Genomic DNA, 16,566 nt, shown 5'->3' on the forward strand with positions numbered 1-16,566 from the left:
CACCTTACTAGATCAAGACCAATTCCTCCTCTGAAAATAAATAAATGAGCCCAATATTGGGCTGATGGTAACAACTATTCAAATCTTTGGCAAACTCCTATACCATGGCATGGTGAATATCATGTTTTGAACAATGACACCAGATGACATATTGTAACTAAAGACAAGAAGGTGTGATATTTTCCTCCATTTTCTGGCCTTCATCTGCTTTCAGCTACTATGTTCAAATATTGCTTCTACAATAATGGGATAATTGAAGTTATAATGTCATGATGGGAAAACTGTAGGCAATGGAACATCTTTCTAGAGATCCTAGGTTTGAACAAGTGTTATTTCTGGAAATTTCCTTTATGCCCCTGCGGAAGGGTAGAAAAAAATTGCAAATTAGTGTTCTTATCCACAGATGCACAACTGTCTGAAGGTCCCACAAATACCCTGCATCTGTACCTGTATCATTAACTTTGTCCATGTAACATTTAAAAATCAGCCTAATAGTAAAGTAAAAATAAAGATCTCAGTTCAGATTCTTAATGCTGCTAGTCTATATTTCTCTGTATTAAACCCATACAGTCTTAGTCCATGCTAGAAATAGAAGTTCTTCTCACATGCTGAAATTGGTAATGAAGGCTGTCTTAGGCAGATCAACATCAAAAAACACTTCCCTAGACACATTGGCACGATTGACTGCTCGGCTAGTGATGACATTGTGGGCAAATCGGGAAGTCACTTTGCTGTCAATTTTCATGCTGTAGATTTCTATGCCATTGACAATCTGGAGAATAAAATGGCAAAATAACCACCAGTTACATTTGAGCACTGTGTAAATCAGTAATAATTCAATAATTACTATGAAATAATCATAGTAGGAGTCCTAGCATTTCACTGCATAACGGAAAAGAACAAGTTCTGTATTTGTTCAGGACCACTAGGGTACAATGAAGTTTGCTTGGATGTTTTTAATATTGTCCATAATCAAGCTACTATGTGAAAATAATTATTCTACTAACAGTAACTATAAGCTCAGTAGCAAAATGCTATCTCTAGAGTTGAGTCGGCACTGCTACTATAAGCTCCTACCTTCAAGTATTTATAACATTTTGAAATTTTCTTTTACTGCATCCATAACTCCTGTGCATGCTCAGTATTGGGTGGACACAACAATATAGTATACCTCTGGCTTATGATACCAATGATTGCTGTAACGAGCAGCTGAATGGCTGGCTTGTGCGGCACACACCTAGAAGGTGCTTTTGTATAAAAGTGCCACAGATAGAATATCAAGGAGGATAATCTGAAATGAAATTGAGTTGAAGGGAAAAATTCACTCCCTAAATAGAGATCCCTCACAAGGCCTGTGGACCACTTAAAACAGGAGCTATTTCCTCTACAAGTTGGAAAGGAAGTAATGAGGGAGGAAGATTGTTACTGTATTTCTTTCAAATACTTGGGAGATGCTCAGTTACTATGGTGATGGGGCTATATAAGTACATAGCTAAATAGATAGATACAACTATTTAGGTAACTCTTCAGCAACAACATGTACCTTTTGCACAAGAATAATATTTAGAAGTGCCCCAAGATTCTTATGGTTGGGGATGAGAGGAGATAGATGACTGCAGCCTGGCTGATTCACTAAGTATTTAGATTTGTGCTTAAGTGGGATGGACTACTGAATTGGGGTCTAAATGCCAACGGGCATCAGCCTTAAAGCCACTTGCCTTCCTTGAAGGAAATACTTAAAAAGAAGATAAAATGTTTCTGTTAGAGGCATAGAGACAATGCCAAACAGTTTTGTTGTTTGAAATACAAAATGGGATTAGCTATTATTTGTTTGTTCTCTTTTTACTGCACAGAGCCTGACTGACTCTGAGTTTGGGATATTACTGTATATTATGATTACCTAAACCGAAAACCTCAAACTAGCACGCAACATTTACCATGTGTACCTAGAAATAACAATTACTCTTGCTGTGCTCATTATAGTGTGACAGAAGTCTTGAAAATAGTAAGAGTATTTTATTAATTGAAATGTGAATCCATCACTGCAGCCTGGATAAAAACAAACCCTCATTTGGTACAATATCCTTTGTTATAAATTAGAAGAGAACTTACCAAGTCATCAGCACTTCGCTTCTGTAAAGAGAAGAAATTGAAAAATTGTCTTATGACTATTGTAAGAATCTGCATACAGATAAACCTACTTAGCATCTAGGTAGCACTTCAGCATCTATATAGCACTTTAGCATCTTCCAAGTCAAATGGGAGTTTTGTGTGAGTAAGCAGTGTAGAGCCAGCCCATAGTTAGTAAATTCAAGGTTGATTCATCCTTGTGTTCTGGTACCATGTGCTAGGTAAGTTATTTCTACGTAAATTATTGGGTGCTGGAGTTAAGTCTGGGTATATATGAGCAGTCAGTGGGAGACAATAGTTTTGCCCAAGAAAAGAATGAGTCATTCAGGATCTGGCCCATTTATTCTGTTTGTAAAGCCCCAAACCCTTCGGTCCTGATTAGCTAATAATGGGTCTCAACAACTGTGGATTTGAAAGTTAGAACTCGAATGTTGCTGGGTTTATGTTTTTGCTCAGGAGACACTGAACAAGGAGCAAAGATGGGGACAGAATGAAAAACAAATACAGATAAATTGAAAGAAAGAGGGGAAAGAGAAATTATAATAAAAAATTAAATACAATTTAAATGCCACACAGAGGAGACACATGTACTAGCCTGGATTGGTGGTAGTGGTGGATTTTGTTTGTGTAGAGGGTGTCTCTTCAGTCCTTAACGTATAGCATAGACTTCTGTTTGTATGTGCTCCCCTCTGCTGCACAAAGTATAAATTACTGAAGAACCTCTTAAGTGTCCCAAGATCCATGGGTTGAATCCCTTTTCATTCCACCCGGGGAACAACCTGGTCCCCCTAAAGGCATGATCAGAGAGAAACTCTATGTTTGGGAACTCAGTTTCCTGGCCTTTAGGTAGGTATTTCCCACATGGAGAACAATTTGGCCTTTTGGAATCTCCCTGGGGGAAAAGGGATTTGTGAACTTTAGCTACTTATGTGAAACCCAAAATATTTAGACATACATGTATACATCCTTGAGGCTTACTCGTCCATATATTTGTGCTGCTTCAGGCCACAATTTTCACACCATCTTGCAAGTCAGTGGTGCACAAACTTTTCCAGTCGCGCCCTCCCTTTACCATTCACGGAATTTGTTGTGCACCCCTCCGTTACTTGTTATCTGAGGTAATCCTTGACCTCTGTGCTGCTGCTGGAAGCAGCGCTGCCTTCAAACCTGGGTGGCCAGATAGCAGTGGCTGCTGGCCAGGGCGTTCGTTATCTGCAGTGCAGGAGGACTGGTGTTTTTTTTGTGTGTGTTTTGTTTTGTTTTTTTAATCCCGCTCCATCCCACCCCGCAGTACTCGCTTTATTTTTATCCCACTCCCGCTATTATGGCAGCAGGTCCTGCAGGATCTGTGGGATCCCAGTTTCTTTGTGTCCCCCCCAGCCCAGAGAACCTCTTGTGCTTCACGGAGGGGCATGCCCCCCAGTTTGTGCACCACTGTTATAAGTGACAGTATTTCTGCTGGACAGTGGTGGTGGATGAGGTCACTATGAAAGCATGTAAACACAGAGAGGCTTCCAGAAATTAATGTTTGTTTTAAATCGGTATATTTGCTCCCACTGTAGGTAGGCTGTGCAAATAAGAAAAAAGGCAATTTTACAGGTCAGGGAAGGCCACTATTTCAAAATGAACTCCAGGAAGTTTGATTACAAATTCCTTCTTTCTCTTGGTTCAAAGTCTCATTGGTGATATTCTGTTTTTGGAAAACTGGCTTTTTGTATTTATACACTCTACCTAACATGGAAGCAAATGTACTGAGATTTTAACCAACATTACTACAACCATATTACTATTGAAGATATGGATATGCCCCACAGTACCACCCTACAGTCTTTAATTGATTTATCCTCACACACACATCCCTGTGAGGTAGGGCAAAGCTATTACCCCCATTTTTCTAATGGAGAACTGAGGGTCAGACACCTAGATTCTCAAAGGTATTTAGTCACCCACCAGTAGGGAACTAGATGCCCAAATACATTTGAGGAGCTGGACCTAAGTGACTTGCCCAAGGTTATAAAGGAAGAAGTTCATGGCAGAACAGAGACTTGAAGACAATTCCTAGGCTCATGCCCTAACCACTGGAAAATGCTTTTTTTTCCAGCTAGAATCTTATTTCTACCTACTCTTATGTTCTCAACTGCCACCTCCATGCAAGTGATTCCTATATATACCTCTGTTCAGTCTCACCTCTCCAGGTGTGACTCAGATGTCTACTTATGAATGCCCAAATGCCATTTCAAACTCAGTCTTTCCAAAATTGAATTTCTTTCCTACTCATCCCCCTTCTCCGTCTCTCTATCCTTCCTGTCTCATGGCCTCAGTGTCATCTTTGACACTTCACCTATCAACCCATACTTACTCTCAAGTCCTGTCACCTCATTATATCACCAAAATTCACCCTTTTGTTATTGTCCTCACTGCTACAACTCTTTCACCTTGATAACTGTAACCTGCCCTTTTCCAGTTCTCCCCTCTCTCCTCTCCACACTATCCAAAATATCGCTGTTAAAGTCCTCTTCCTTTCTCCTCATTGAACATGTCTCTCACATCTCTCATTCAATAGCTTCATTGCCTCACTGCTTCTGACTATGTCATATTCAAACTCCTTGTCCTCACTCTCTATTTAATCTTGATCCACTTACAACTGTTTTCATTTCATAGATTTTCAAGGTGGGATCATTATGATGATCTAGTTTGACCTCCTGCATAACACAGGCCATTTCCTCCTGCTCCTCAATTTGTTTCCTACAGGTCTATTCAACTCTCATTCAAGTATTTCAATTTCCTTCAAATCAACGGAAGGAAAGACCCTTGTAGTTAGTCCCAAATCTCATAAAGCACCTTGTCTTACTGCTGCCTTCGTCTCTTTCATGGGATTAGCTTCATGCCTTTGACTGTGCTGCCCACTGTGCCTGAGACAGATAATCTCCACTTTCTATTAAGAGTGGCTTTTCTTCATCAAATTCCTCCTTCAGCAATTTTTCAGGAATCCTCCCTACCTTCTTGCCTATAATCTAGTCTCTCCTATCCCTGGACTTTTGTCCCATGTTTTATCTATCTTAGAACAAGGAGCAGAGAATGTGACCCACGCTGTGTAACTGTTAAGCATTACATAAATAACTTTTATTACTACTACTTCTAATACAATTCACATAAAAATTTCCCACCATTGCTCTTGTAACTTTCTTCAGTGCTTTATCCAAGTGGAAGGTTCTGGCGATAGCCCTCTGAACATACATCACAGATTACATGCACCCACTCATTGCAAATAATGATTTAAACTTTATAAGTCATGCACTGAGGTACAGACTCCCAGGGAGTGAAAAGTTAGAATTACTCTGAAATGTCAAGTGACTTTGAATTTCCATATAGTGGGGGGTGGGAGGAAGATTGAGGAGCTTCAAGACACTTTTAAAATCTGTTCTTTGGTTATATTACAGCCAATTGGGTGACCTGTCTACTAGATTTATACTTGGAGCCATGTGAAAAAATCTACTCCACTGGCAAAGAATTCTTTTTTTTTTTTGCTTCTGCCACTTCACTCAAAACCAAAACAGTTATTGCTTTCACTATGAAATGTTTGTCTTCCTGCCTAGAGTCACTTACAACCTTCAGCTCTATAGTGTATCCAGTTAAGTAATTTTGATTGTGGATTCATAAGAGAGGGACAATGGTGTTTGTACTTAATTTTACATAATTATACTATTGTTACACATGTAGGCAGGGTCTCAGTGAGATTTCTCCTGACATCTAGTGATGAACTGGGGAAAAAGACGTCAGGCACAGACCATATTTGCACAGACAAACTAGTCTGCCTAGGTGTTCACCAGACAGAACTGCTTTGCAAAAGGGGTTCAGTTTTGGCTGGTTTGGGGTTACAGCTCACATTAGTACTGAATGCAGGGGTAATGAAAAGTTATCTTTATTGTATGAGTAAAGGGCAACAGAACTGTACCTAGCCTGTTCTGATCCCCTAAACTGAACCTCACTTGCTAAGCAGAAGGTAGGGATGCTAAATCCCAGTGAAAATGAGAGGGTGTGAGAACAGGTGTTCCTGAGGATATGGACTCTGCCTAAAATCCCCCGCCCCCTCTAGTGTTTAAAGACTGAGCTGACTGGATTCAGTTGAGTCCTTGTTTCTGTTCATGATTACAAGAGCTGAAATCACTGATGAGCAAGTCTTGGGGCTAAGCCTTAGAACTGGTGTGGGGACAGTGTTGCAGTGAAAAATAACTAAGGTGGCAGCAGAGAGGTTCCCCACTATCCAGTGAAATCACGAAGAGCTGGGCTAAGTGATGGTAGTAGAGATAGTGCAGCAGCAAATTACAGTTGCAAGTGGTGGCAGAGAAAGCAGCAGCAGCAAGCCAGTTGCAGAGGCAAGCAGCAGCAGCAGCAGAGATATTGCTCAATTGCCGCCCCCCCCCCTTTACAGGGGTCAGAGGTGAACTCAGGTGAATGCAGCTCTGAACTCTGTGTCTTTGCTGGCCATGGATAACCAAGTGTGAATGGGATGCAGTGGAGGGAAAGGCGAGTGGCATATTAAATGGACATTTGTTCATTAGACTGTCACACCACAAGATAGGAAACTGAGGTGAAGGAGACTGCCCAACGTACTGTGGGGTGGGTGTTTCCTTATGGTTACATGCTTTCATATCATGACTGAGGTGTTTTCCAAAATTAATGCTGGGTTCCCTTTTCCTTTTAAGTTTTTTTTTGTTATACACAGACTCAGTGCTTGTGAGTGGAGAAGTATTGCATTTTGGTTGGTGTTTATTTTTCCCAGATATCCAGTTCTATTTTATCTTGTTCAGAGAAACTCCTAGATATTGAACCCAGCCCTTATTGCTGCCGACTCCACCAGGCAAAAGGGTTACGTTCACATATCTTTATCATAGTTTCTGTAAGAACTATACTTCTCCTCCTCCACGAAGTTTCTAGGCCATGAAAACTGAAATCCCATCACACCTATATGAGATTCCTCCAAAGCTGAGTTGATAAATAAGGTAGTGTAAGGAAGCTTGTACTACTGCTACCCATGCTGTGAATAAGCAGAGGACTTCAATTTCCAAGGCTGTCTATCCAGTAGAAGCTTTGCCATTGACAATTTTACTTTGTGTCCCTAGCCCAGCTGCAGGTGGTGGAGGTGCAAAGGGAGTTTTATGGCACCTCTGATTCTTGGGTTGGTTTGGCCCCCAACACCAAGTTAGAGCAGACCGAGAGCTGCTCTAAATCACACCTGTCTGACTGTGGCCCCAATGGCAGTTGGCGATTACCAGAGGACAGAGCTGCTCCTGTCTCACCCTGTCCCTCTGGCCATACCCCCTACTCCACGGGGCCAGGAATGGGGTGGGAAGGAACCTCTATGCCACACAGGAATTTCCATTATTTCAATGGAATTATATCTTCATAAAAGTGGCATACCTCAGTGGACAATCAGCTCTACTCTTTACAGGCTTCTGCATGTACCTTACCAGGAATATAGCATAGAGTTGTGGGCATCTTAAATTCAGAAAGGTTTCAGCATTAGAGCAGAAATACAGAGAATAATAACAATTATGTGTCAGGGGCGAATCTAATTTATGAAGGAAGCAGGAAAGAGGTACAACTTTATAATTGTGTTACATAATGACTAAATAATGGAACTTGTATATAGTGGTGTTGTAGCTGGGTTAGTTTCCCAGACCTGAAGAAGAGCTCTGTGTTAGCTCGAAAGCTTGTCTCTCTGACCAACAGAAGTTGGTCCAATAAAAATATTATAATGTCATTTCAAGAGCATTTTCAGTCATACATCTCAAAGTACTCTGAAAAGGTGGATAAACATTATAGACAAGGAAACTAAGGCATAGAATGGTTGAGACTTGCTAAAGTATATACAACCAGTCAATGGAAATGAAGTGGTCTAACTCTGCCCTACCCTGAGGCCACAGTGCTACCAAATGGAGCTTACCATAACCATCTACAAGTCATTGAAACATGGAAATACAGAGAAGGAAGAAAAATCGTTTCTTGTGGTTAGGCATACTGGCACGAAATGGAGCAAAAATATTTAGACTGAATATTATGAAGCATTTTCTTACACTGAGATCTAGTTAAGTATAAAAGAGTGTCCCTTGTGATGTGGTGGAAGCTCTGCCATATTGTCATGAAATTCACTGAAGGGTACAATTCTGTCCTGGCACCCAGGTAATGGACATGATCACCAGAAAGATATTTTGTGTCTCTGATATCTACTATTCTTTGGTTGTTTTTTGCCCCCAGTATTTTTTTATTTTACAGGTGCAATAATCAGGTGCTACAGTTATTATCTTACCTCTGTAAAAACAAAAACCTTGAAAACATCTTTTTATATTTGGGTGAGGCATGGAAGGAGAGAAAAACAGAGGAAGGTTGTTATGAGTAGGGAAAGTGATAGTGATTTAAAAACAGAAATACAGAAGTTTCTACAATAGATGACTCAGGAGCATTGTGCAGCCCTACAGATGATCAACTGTCTCAATTACCTCATAAATTCAGCAGATAGGGAAGTGTCCATTTTCATGTTAAGTTCAGCAGCAGAGGGAGTTCTCTCAGCTTAACCTGCCTGGTTCATTCAAAAGTATGCAAGGACCCTATCTTCCTGGCAAAACAACCATATCCAGCAGAACAGCAGGGACACCTGATTCAATAGGAAGCACAGGAGGTGTATGCCTGCCCAGTCTGCTTGAGGTCTGAACCTCTGTCCCTAGAAGTCAACAGCAAAGGTCCTAGCTGGGTGACGAGATATCAAGTGTGAAAAATTACGACAGGGATGGGAGGTAATAGGATCCTATGTAAGACAAAGTCCCTAATATGAGAACAGTCCTGATAAAATCAGGACATCTGGCCACCCTAGATCCTAGTGCATTCAGTGGTTCATGAATCATGGAAGCAGTAGCTACCTGGTGGATTTTAGTTACTTACCTTGAAGTTCCTGAAAGGTGTTATAAAAAAGTCTGATGTTTCAAGCACAGGAATCAATGCCAATAAAATGTAAAACAACAAATGGTTTTCCATGTTGGAAAAATGAGCAATGCTACTTTGAGGGTTATGTGCTAATAAATAATACCCTGTTTATTCTGTTAATAAACAACCAAATGTGAAAACAGGGGTTAAACATTAGGCAAACGGGGGAGGGGGGGAGGAAAGCAAATAGTGAACTTTTGAAGTTATAACAAAGTTTGTAGAAAACATTTGCAAAATCTCTGTTAAAACGTTTTAATTACAGTTAAGAGTGAAAATATATTCTCTCTACCAAATTAACATTTTGCATTATACCTGAGTGACTGTATGTCACAAAATCAAATCTCCATTATGGTTCTAACATTAGCCTTACATTTGCACACATGCCTCCAACCCATCTTCCACACATTCCTGCCCATTTTCCACATACAGGTCCACACCCCAGATGTACAGACACTCATTTCTTAACCTGTGTATTTTTATATAATATAAATAATATATAAGTTTTAATAAAAAAATTTAAGTACCTACCCCTCCATGGCTTAGAAAGCTTTCTTCCATGCTCCTGCCCTTCTGCTGTTTACTCTCTCATGAGCTGGAGACACCTATAGCCTTATCCAATGCCAGAAGTGGCAGGTTGGTGGATCAGGAATTATTCAGTTCAATACAATTTGATGTAAATAAGGCAAATAGATGTGGCAATAAGGAGCATTCTCCAGCATAAGTGATGAGTGGTTAGAGATATATGGATCCTGAGATAAAGCTGGTGTAACTAAGAATTTACTGGTTTCAGAGTAGCAGCCATGTTAGTCTGTATTCACAGAAAGAAAAGGAGTACTTGTGGCACCTTAGAGACTAACAAATTTATTTGAGCATAAGCTTTCATGAGCTACAGCTCACTTCATCGGATGCCACAAGTACTCCTTTTCTTTTTAAGAATTTACTGACTTTTTAGATCCTAATCCTAAAAATACTTAAGCACATACCTAACTGTGTGTGTGTGAATAGTCAAGTTTATGCTTGAAAATTTACAGCCCTATAATGGAAATAGTTAACTGTAACATTGTGTTTAGTTTAGGTATTTTGTAAGAGGAAAAAATCTCAACTTTAAATATCTGTCCAAAGCCCCAAGCCTTTCAGTGCTGCAGCTGTGAAAGGGACACCGAACAGAAAGGAGGTTTCAGTTCTGGAGGGTTGTTTTTTGTCTTATGAAAGAACCTTGGCCTCGAGAGGGGGGAGTAGCTATGGTGGAAACCATAGGTTTTCAATTTCCCACATTAGGCAGATCTAGCTTGTTGCCGGCACCCAGTGCCAAGAGGCTAAACAACAGCTGAAGTTGGTTCGTTACCCAGTGTGCTATACCCAATAATCACAATGGGGTGGAGAACCAGAAAAGTTTATTTGAAGCTTCAAATAGGTACAGGGAGATTTGAATCTCAAATCCTGTACACAGAGCAGGAAGTTACACCGGCTTTTATACATCCTTTTTCCCAGCATACTTATCCAATAGCAAGCTGCCCCAAGTATCCATATAGCTAGCCGATCCAGTTCCCAGCTAGTTCCCTTGTTCTCTGTATCATTTATTAAACTATACATAAAGCTGCTTTATTCAGCATTGTTCTGCCATATCTGCCCTGTGTGGCCTTGCTTAGTTTCAGGCAGTCTGACTCTGCAACATATTGTTGCAGATTCTCAGCATAACTGCTGTGTGTGCCTCCAGGCGGGGAGGGCCAAGGACACTTGGGCCTAGTACGCAGAGCTGCTGCGAGTGCCTCCAGGTGGGAGGGGGGGCCAAGGACACCTGGGCCTAGTGCGAGGGGGCTTCATCGACACTTGTGGTCTTCCATCCCCTCGAGTTATCTAGTGGCCATGCCCCAATGTCCCCAACAACTCTCCCCTTTGAGAACACTCAACAACCTTGGCTCTGAGTTTTCTCACTTGGGCTACTTATTTCTTTACAATATGACTTTGCATAAGCACTTTGTGATAGCCCTGAAAAGAATGACTTATTAACTTTTTCAAAAGGGCCCTAACACATGATACTGCACAGCATAATACCAGTAATACAAGCAATACAGGAAAGAGAATTTTCAATAGCAGGCTAAATAAACCACCAAGCCAAGACGACAAACCCCAGCCTGAAAACAAGGTTTGCAACCAATCGTTCTCTGGGGCAGTATAGGCAACCTGTGCTCTGGCTCGGGCATGGGCCTCAGCCTGTACCACCTTTTCATAGATCTCATAACTGCTATCATTTACATATACACAACATTGGGGCCCGACAAGGGCACAAACCCCTCCTTGGGATGCCAAGAGATAGTCCAAAGCCAGCCTGTTTTGGAGGGAAAATGTCCTGAGCTGCTGTACCTCTTTATTTAATGTTTTTACTGCTGACCCTAAATCACTAACCAAGTCCTCTAACTCTAAGGCCACCTTCTCAAGTACCATCTGCAGCCTTATAGTATAGCTGCCTATCTATGCCATGGCTGGCCCGGTAAACAGTGCGCTATTCCCAGTACAGAGCACCCTACAAGCTTCTCGGTTGTGAGGGGATTCTTCATATTGCCCTCCAATGCAGTCGCCGCAGAGTCTTTTCTCGTGACTCAACAGAGGTGTCTCGGGCATTTCTAATCTTTCCTTTGGGCAGTGTGGCAGTTATGGAAAGATGAGGAACTCCATGAGCTATATAACAGCTACCTGTCCAGTTGGCTGGCAGCACCTTGTAAGCCTTTCGGCCACATACAAAATAGTGACCCTGTAGGGCCCAGTAAGGACTGTTTCTTAAGGGGATTCCTGGGATATTTAAGGCTGCTTTGGCTGCTTTTTTAAACAATTTATATGCCCCTAAGGGGGCATCTTATTTTTTTTTTGATTGGGTACAAGTGGGGGTGTTTCTAATCGTGCCGTTCAAATTACACTCGCCATAGGAACCACTACAAACCCATCATTGGCTTGCTACATTGGAGATACTAACTGGACGGCAAGTTATATTTCCAAACCTTTCTTTTGTGGTAAGAGTATTTGTAAGAGTTTCCCTAAAAGGGGAGGAACCATTACACCCACACTGTTGGCCTCCCCTTTTGGTCTTTATCCAATACCCATCAGCCCACTGTGTAATAACACAAGAGCTTTTCCCCACAGGACGCCCATAGTGATCAGATTGGTTTCAGGTAAAACATAACACTCCCTCAGTGAGTACTGCAACTGAATACTCCTGGTCCTGATAGGTGGCTTGCTGTAAAGAGGTCTTATTCCAGAATGGCGAGTCCATTCTTTCCTGCTCTTTGGTGGTGGCTAATTCTGCTAGGGTCAAGGGCAGAATGTCAAGGGGCATTCCCGTTTTGGGGGACAGTGGAGTCGGAGCACATACCCAGCAATCAGTCTGGTTTGTTAAATTAGCAACATGGTGCGCAAGCGAAACAAAGGAGTTATGCTCCCAATATGCACAGTTTGGAAATACCAATACAGAGAATAACAATGTTACCCAATTAATTATCACCAGAGTCTTCCCAACCCAGGGTCTCCAATACCTGGGTGGGCCCATTTTAGCATTAAGGTGTCTGCTATTTGTGTCTTTTAAACAGTAGCTTTAGCCCGAGATCGTCACTAGATGAGGAGTCAGCAGGTTGGACGGTCCACTGTTCTGCTGACGAGGGGGTGGGTACTGCCTTCAGACGAGAGTGAGGGATCCAGTTCTTGTGTCCCTCGATCTTTGCCGCTGTATGGGAGATCAGCAGGACGGTATAGGGTCCTTTCCACTTTTCCTGGAGAGGTTCGTCTTTCCAGGTGCGAACAAGCACAGAGTCACCGGGCTGTAAGGAGTGGACAGGAGAGTCCAAGGGGAGAGGCTGGGAATCCTTGGTATACCTGTGAAGAGACAAGAGAGCAGCAGACAGGGAACACATATACTGTGACAAAAAAACATTACCCAACTCCCATTCCCCTGACTGAACCGGGGTGCCATTCATAGGCCATGCCCTTCCACACATAATTTCAAAGGGACTGAGCCCTAATCTACCCTTTGGGAGAACGCGGATACGGAGTAGGATGAGGGGCAAAGCATCAGGCCATCGCAGTGAGGCTTCTTGGCACGCTTTTGAGAGATGCTGTTTAAGGGTCTGATTGGTACGCTCCACTACACCACTGGCTTGCGGTCTCCAGGGCGTATGGAGTTTCCAGGGGACCTGTAAGGCATGTGAGATGCTTTGAATGATTTTTGATGTGAAGTGTGTCCCGTTGTCAGATTCCATCCACAGGGGGAGTCCAAAGCGAGGAATGATCTCCTTAACAAACTTGAGGGCCACTGTTCTGGCAGTGCAGTTACGGCATGGGAAGGCTTCTGGCCATCCGCCGAACTGATCCACTATAACAAGGAGATATTTGAACCCTTGGGTCCGGGGAAACTCAGTAAAGTCTATTTGCCACACTTGTCCAGGGCCCGGAGTGGGTTCTAGGGCAGCTGGTGGCACAGGATGTCCCGGTCGGGGGTTATTCTTTTGGCAGACTAAGCAGTCCGCTTGTACCTGGGCGGCCAGGGGTTGGAGTCCAGAAGTGATCAAATATTTTCCCATTAGTTGGATAAGTGCTTCCCTGCCAGCATGAGTGGTTTGATGTAGTTTTTGCAGCACTGGCCGGATTAGACCCTTTGGTAAGAGGACCTTCCCTTCTGGGGAATGGAGCCATCCCTCCTTTTCCCGGAGACTGAGTTTGTCAGTTAGCTGTCTCTCCTCCCCAGAGTACTGAGGGGTTGGAAGCTCCCCTACTGATGGGATAAGGGCATGCATATGGGCGTTCTCAGTCTGAGGGGATGGCAGGGTGGCAGCATGCTTAGCCTCTCTATCTGCCCGGGCGTTACCTCTGGCCACATCTTGATCCTCCCTTTGATGGGCTTTACAATGTACCACCGCCACTTCCGAGGGGAGTTGTACAGCTTCTAGGAGCCGGAGGATTTGGGGCCCATACTTGACTGGGGAGCCTTGGGCTGTCAGCATTCCTCTTTGCTTCCATAGGCCAGCATGAGCATGCAGCACACCAAAAGCATACTTTGAATCAGTAAAAATGTTGACCCGCTTTCCTTTTGACAGTTCAAGTGCACGGGTCAGGGCTATTAGTTTGGCAAGCTGGGCAGAGATCCCAGCAGGTAAATCTTCAACTTCCACAGTGTCATGGAGCGTCACAACAGCATAACCCGCCCTCCTTTGCCCATCTATTACAGTACTGCTACCATCAGTGTACCACTCATAATCTGCATTTGGAAGGGGTACATCCTTTATATCCGGACGGCTGGAGTACTGGACATCTATGATCTCTGAACAGTCATGTTTCTGTTCCTCTGTTTCTGGCAAGAGAGTGGCTGGGTTAAGGGAGGGGCAAGGCTGTAGGGTGACTTCAGAGTTCTCTAACAGCTTAGCCTGGTACCGAGCAATCCGAGCCTGGGTGAGCCAAAGCCCTCCCTTTGCATCCAATAAGGCTCGGACCGTATGGGGAGTATAGATTTGCATAACCCCTCCCAGTGTTAGCTTCTCCGCTTCCTCAAGCACTAGGGCAGTAGCTGTGACCGCCCGTAAACATGCCGGCCAGCCCTTTGCAACCTGATCCAATTGCTTAGAAAAATAAGCCACGGGACGTCTCCATGCTCCTAACAGCTGTGTGAGCACTCCTAGGGCCACCCCCCTTCGTTCATGTACATACAACTGAAACGGCTTAGAGAGATCCGGCAGGTCCAGAGCTGGGGCTTCCATCAATTTTCTTTTCAGGATTTTAAATGCCCTATCAGCCTCTGGGGTCCAATAGAAGGGGTCATGATCCACTCCTTTTACACAGTCGTACAGGGGTTTAGCCCACAGTCCAAACTCTGGGATCCATATCCTGCAAAAGCCTGCCATACCCAGAAATGCCCTGAGCCGCTTACAATTATTTGGAGAGGAACTTGACAGATAGATTCCTTTCTTTTTTTTTTTTCACTTGAACGCTGACGCTCCCCTTGCCTTAGCTGTAACCTGATCCCTCTCCACCTCAGACAACAGGGTTCTCAGGAGGATATTACAGTTGTCTCAATCGGCTTGTGACTACTGAGGCACCCCTCAAAGACTGAAATAAACCTGCTTGCGTTCGTTGAGAATTCCCCAGCCTGTGTTTTAAAAGCTGCTAAGTCTATTGGATTGAATGGCACATGGGTGTAAACTTGCATAGTGGTAGCCTGACGTCCGTCTGCCCCTGGGCAAGCCACAACAGTCTCGGTAAGCAAAGGATAGAGTCCCACCGAGGGGGCAATCTCTGTAACCCGAGGCATCCTACCCTTATATGGTGGAGGTGTGGGGGCCGAAGGAGACACCGGTTCTGCCATTACAGTGGGGGTGGGGGTCTGGGGACTAACATTAGCTACTACCGAACCAGTCGGAGTCAAATTACAACTTTGCAGAATTACAGCTCTGTTTTATTTTTTAAAGCCATAAACGCTTGTGCATACAAATATTCATTCCATTTACCCATTCACTGACAAAACAAAACTAATGGGAGGATCGTGTTGTAATTAATTGACACTCCTGGTGGCCACCACTCCTGGTCCTCTAGTTGATATTGAGGCCAGTCAACTGTACAGAATTGTTTTAATTGGCTCTTAGTCATTGGATCCGCACCAAATACCTTCCAGTTTGCTAGAATGCACTCTAGGGGCATACACCGTGCCCTAACCCCTGAGCTCTGTCCCTGTCCCATACCTACAGGGTAACTCTGGGCGTCCCCAGGTTCCAACAGAGCATACAATCCGGATTTTAAAAGGTTCCTACCTTATCCAAGGGACCTCACCGTGGCCTGCAGCTGCTCCTCCCCCATGTCTAAGGGACCGGTTCTTCACCGCCGTCCACAACTGCTTCTCCACTATATGAGTGCGTTGCACCATTGTGCCCTCCGGGGTCGATCAAATCGCGTCTCCTCCGAGGCCCCCGATGAACTCACCGGTGCGTGCTGGGCGTCGATTCTTGCCGCAATCCTCGATCTCCAGGAGGGGTCGGGCAATGCTAAATTGCAGCCTCGTCGCCCACCCAGGGACGCCAAAAGCTGTTGCCGGCACCCAGTGCCAAGAGGCTAAACAACAGCTGAAGTTGGTTCATTACCCGGTGTGCTACACCCAATAATCACAACAGGGTGGAGAAGCAGAAAAGTTTATTTGAAGCTTCAAATAGGTACAGGGAGATTTGAATCTCAAATCCTGTACACAGAGCAGGAAGTTACACAGGCTTTTATACATCCTTTTTCCCAGCATACTTATCTAATAGCAAGCTGCCCCAAGTATCCATATAGCCAGCCAATCCAGTTCCCAGCTAGTTCCCTGGTTCTCTGTATCATTTATTAAACTATACATAAAGCTGCTTTATTCAGCATTGTTCTTCCATATCTGCCTTGTGTGGCCTTGCTTAGTTTCAGGCAGTCTGACTCTGCAACATATTGTTGCAGATT

General features: G+C 43.5%; 2 protein-coding genes across 3 annotated transcripts in view; both read right to left on the reverse strand.

Annotated features, from left to right (window-relative positions):
• The window catches only part of LOC125640276 (inter-alpha-trypsin inhibitor heavy chain H3-like), a 45,310-nt gene extending 35,396 nt beyond the window's left edge, over positions 1–9,914 (reverse strand). Inside the window, exons 1-3 of one of the 2 annotated variants that reach the window (XM_075130573.1) lie at positions 9,640–9,914; positions 2,113–2,133; positions 606–772 (exon numbers count right to left, since the gene is read on the reverse strand). In XM_075130573.1, the coding sequence (XP_074986674.1) occupies positions 606–772; positions 2,113–2,133; positions 9,640–9,669 (218 nt within the window). In that variant the 5' untranslated portion in view covers positions 9,670–9,914. Of the gene's footprint in view, positions 1–605; positions 773–2,112; positions 2,134–9,069; positions 9,193–9,639 lie in introns of those variants that run through there. The other variant, XM_048858683.2, reaches the window with a different exon arrangement.
• Positions 9,915–10,488: 574 nt separating this feature from the next.
• On the reverse strand, positions 10,489–16,322 carry LOC142072743 (protein NYNRIN-like). The gene is made up of 2 exons (XM_075130572.1): positions 15,954–16,322; positions 10,489–15,910 (listed from the first exon to the last, which is right to left on the reverse strand). The coding sequence occupies exon 2, from the start codon at positions 14,991–14,993 to the stop codon at positions 12,672–12,674; it is 2,322 nt and encodes a 773-aa protein (XP_074986673.1). The 5' UTR covers positions 14,994–15,910; positions 15,954–16,322; the 3' UTR covers positions 10,489–12,671.
• Positions 16,323–16,566: the final 244 nt, after the last annotated feature.

Source organism: Caretta caretta, chromosome 7 (genome assembly GCF_965140235.1).
Source record: "Caretta caretta isolate rCarCar2 chromosome 7, rCarCar1.hap1, whole genome shotgun sequence".
In the NCBI taxonomy this organism is placed as follows: domain Eukaryota; kingdom Metazoa; phylum Chordata; order Testudines; family Cheloniidae; genus Caretta; species Caretta caretta.

What these genes read in the sequence shown, in the direction of transcription:
- LOC142072743 (XM_075130572.1), bottom strand. Translation starts at nt 14,993, where the DNA reads ATGGCAGGCTTTTGCAGGATATGGATCCCAGAGTTTGGACTGTGGGCT.